The following is a 4,066-nucleotide window of genomic DNA, read 5'->3' on the forward strand; positions in this document are numbered from 1 at the left end:
TTTCCCACCCTTTGGTCTCAAAGAAAGGACGTGAGACAACTTAAAGACAAGGTTGGTCACAGGTGTTTAGAAGATTAATACTAAAAGTCTGGCAAATGTAGACTTCTAACACAAAAAAAATTAAAAACCACATACTTAAGTGGAAATAAGTCAGGGATTGTGTAAGGACCGTCCTGTGCTCCTATCAGTTTTTCCCTCATCAATCTTGCTACTGGAATGAGCACCTGACCAAAAAATCACAACCCCTCCCCCCCAAACAACAACAACAATCCATAGTCACAAACATCTCCACTGGTTCACACAGTACTCACTTTCTAGAGCTCAACAAAAAGGAATTGCAGGTGTCCTGGTCACCAGCTTCCATGATGGTTTCACTGCTTTCATCATGCATCCTTTTCTCCTTCTCTCTCACTTACTAGCTGTGTGACTCTGGGCAAGTCACTTAACTTCTGTTTCCTTAGTTTTCTCAACTGTAAAGTAGGGATGATAACAGCACTTACCTCACAAGGTTGTTGTGAGGATCAAATGATGTATTTTTGAAAATTTATTTAGTATTTTATTTTCCCCCAGTTACATATAAAAACAATTTTTAATATTCGTTTTTAAAACATTGAGTTCCAAAATCCTTCCCTTCCTCCCTCCCCACTCTCAGCGCCTCCACATAGACAAGGCAAGCAATTCTATATAGGTTATACATGTGTAGTCATGCAAAACATTTCCATAATAGTCATGTTGTGAAAGAAAACATAACCCCCCCCCCAAAAAAAAACCTCAAGAAAAATAAAAAAGGTATGCTTCAATGTATAGTCAGACACCACCAGTTCTTTCTCTGGGGATGGATAGCATTTTTCATCTTTAAGTCTTTCAGAGTTGTCTTGATCATTGTATAGCTGAGAATAGCTAAGTGGTTCACAGCTGATCATCTCACAATATTGCTGTTACTTTGTACACAGTACATTTCACTTTGCGTCAGCTCATGTAAATCTTTCTAGGTTTTTCTGAGAGCGTTCTGCTCATCCAAATGACATATTTGTAAAGCACTTAGCACACATAGTAGGTGCCTGACACATAGTAGGTGCTATCTAACTGCTTATTCCCTTCCTCCTCTCCTTTCACATCCCCCGTGATCCTCTCTTACCTACTGTCAAAGGTCTGCTTCCCATCTCTTTCCAAGGATGATGTTGCCCTTAGTTTCCTCTCTTCCAAAGCTACAAATCACAGGAGGTTTTGTGGCCAGCCCACCCCTTTGCCTAGGTGATTATACATATGAAGGTGATCTAATTTTTAAAACCCCCAGAATTTAAGCCTAGAAGACAAGTTGGAAGACACATTTAGGAAGACAAGCCATCATTCATGATTAGTTCCATATCATAAGTGATTCCTGTCATTATTTACAGAATGGAAAGACATCTCAAATTGTGCTTCCCATGTCATGACTGAAGCTATGACTCAGAGGAAAATGTAGTTTGAGGAAATAGCTATAGGTATCATGCTGGAAGTTATAGGGAGGTAAAGGAAACAACATAGTTAAAATGGCTTCAGTTGAGTATGTGTGGATGTGAAGATATGCCTTTACATGTATAAAAATAGACACGTATGATGTCTGCACATAGATGCCATTGGGAGAAAGTTCATGAACCATAATAAAAGGACACAAAAATTTAATCTCTTCTCACACAGGAAAACCTAATGAGTCACTTAAAAATGTTTGACATCCCCTACACAGGAAATAACAAAGAGAGTCAAAACTCTATATGATCTGTTAAAAGATTTAAAGAGCGGAGGAGCATACAGCAGGAAGATAAAGAAGGCTGGAGCAAATTAGGATTTTGAAAAAAAATCACAGAAAGGGTCTGAATAGGATGAAGCAGGAAGTTTTGGAATAAGTAGCATGACTGAACAAGGCAGAAAACGGGTAGTCATCTCCTAGGATATATATTGAAGTAATATATTGAAGATATGGATCTGAGGTGGATCAGGGTGGCAGCAAAGATCTTTTTCCTCTTGTGATTTCCCAGATTAGGATAAGTACCTGAGCAAAAATTATATCTGAGGTCAAGTTAGGAGTGTCTATAGAAAGGTAAGTTTCATCTGGGAAGCCAGGGAAGTGGGAGTATGAATTTCAAGAAATCATATCTGTTTGGAAAACCCCAGACATTGTGTGACTGAGGAAATTTAGAGGATTTCCTTCCCAAGGTGAACTTCTTGATGGCTATTTTATTTCAGTGTGTGTAACCACTTGGGTCATTTCACTGTAATAGAGATCTCCTGGGGAGGAACTCCTTAGGCACCAGTTCACAAACTTAGGATCTTTGAGAGGTGACCAGAGTCACTGAGATGTAAAGTGACTCACAGACATTATGTATCAGAGGTGAGACTTGAAAGGAAGTCTTCTGGACTTGGAAACCAGTTCTCAGTCCACTAAATCATATTGCCTCTCTAACGATCTTAGAAGCATCTACTTTGAATATAGCTTTCCCCATAAAGGTCACTTAAGATATTTTTAATAATGTAGGGATATGAAGTTTTGATTTTTGACTGAACTCTTTCCCACACATCTATGATTTATTGGTTTTTCTTTCCAATGTGGAGTCTTTGATGAGAATGAAGATGTGACAGCTGAGAAAAACATTTTCCACATGCATCACACTGATAGGGTTTCTCTCCTGTGTGGACCCTCTGATGGACATGAAGGTTTGACGTGGTACTGAATCTTTTGTCACACTCCTTGCAGTGATAGGGTTTCTCTCCTGTGTGGACTCTCTGATGAATCTGCAAACTTGAGTTATTCCTGAATTTTTTGTTGCACTCTTTGCATTGATAGAGTTTCTCTCCTGTGTGGATTTTCTGATGGGTGTGAAAGCTAGAATGGAATCTGAATCTTTCCCCACACTCTTTGCATTGATAAGGTCTCTCTCCTGTGTGGACTCTCTGATGAGCCTGAATACTTGAGTCATTCTTGAATCTTTTCCCACATTCTTTGCATTGGAAAGGTTTCTCACCTGTGTGGACTCTCTGATGAACCTTTAAGTTTGAGTTATTTGAGAATCTTTTCCCACACTCTTGGCATTGAAAAGGTTTCTCTCCTGTGTGGACTTTCCAGTGAGCATGAAAGCTTGAATTGTTCCTGAATCTTTTTCCACACTCTTTGCATTGATAAGGTTTCTCTCCTGTGTGGATTCTCTGATGAGCACGAACACTTGAGTCATTCTTGAATCTTTTCCCACACTCTTCACATTGAAAAGGTTTCTCACTTGTGTGGACTCTCTGATGAACCTGTAAGTTTGAGTTGTACCTGAATCTTTTCCCACATTCTTTGCATTGAAAAGGTTTCTCGCCTTTGGGGACTCTCTGATGAACCTTTAAGCTCGAGTTGTTTCTGAATCTTTTCTCACTTTCCATACATTGAAAGGATTTCTCTCCTTTGCGAATTTTCAGATGAGCTTTTAGTTGTGACCGTCGACAAAAACATTTTCCACATGCGTTACATTGGTAGGGTTTCTCTCCTGTGTGGACTCTCTGATGGGCACGAAAGGTAGAGTTGGCACTGAATCTTTTACCACACTCTTCACATTGATAGGGTTTCTCTCCTGTGTGAACTCTCTGATGATCATGAAGATGTGACAGCTGAGAAAAACATTTCCCACATTCAGTGCACTGATAGGGTTTCTCTCCCGTATGGAGTCTGTGATGAACACGTAAGCTAGAGCTGGTATTGAATCTTTTGTCACACACTTTGCATTGATGGGATTTCCCTTCTATGTGGACTCTCTGATGAGTATGAAGATGTGACAAGTGACAAAAATATTTCCCACATGTGACACAGTGATAGGGTTTCTCTCTTGTGTGGACTTTCTGATGGACAAGAAGGTTTGACTTGATACTGAATCTTTCTTCATGCTTTTCGCACTGATAGAGTTTCTCTCCTGTGTGTATTCTCTGAACAACTTGAATGTATGAAGCTGGATGAAAATTTTTCATCTCTTTACTCTTATTGGGGTTCTCTCTTATATGGATCCTCTGATTAATATGAAGCTTTGAAGTATCACTGAATCGTTTGTCATAC

The 4,066-nt window shown here is 39.4% G+C and overlaps 1 protein-coding gene across 1 annotated transcript; it reads right to left on the minus strand.

Annotated features, from left to right (window-relative positions):
• Positions 1-2,565: 2,565 nt before the first annotated feature.
• On the minus strand, positions 2,566-3,402 carry LOC114041240 (zinc finger protein 235-like). Its single transcript, XM_027859589.1, has one exon. The coding sequence runs from the start codon at positions 3,400-3,402 to the stop codon at positions 2,566-2,568; it is 837 nt and encodes a 278-aa protein (XP_027715390.1).
• Positions 3,403-4,066: the final 664 nt, after the last annotated feature.

The sequence above is a fragment of the Vombatus ursinus genome, unplaced genomic scaffold (genome assembly GCF_900497805.2).
Source record: "Vombatus ursinus unplaced genomic scaffold, bare-nosed wombat genome assembly UNPS02014170.1, whole genome shotgun sequence".
Taxonomy (NCBI): domain Eukaryota; kingdom Metazoa; phylum Chordata; class Mammalia; order Diprotodontia; family Vombatidae; genus Vombatus; species Vombatus ursinus.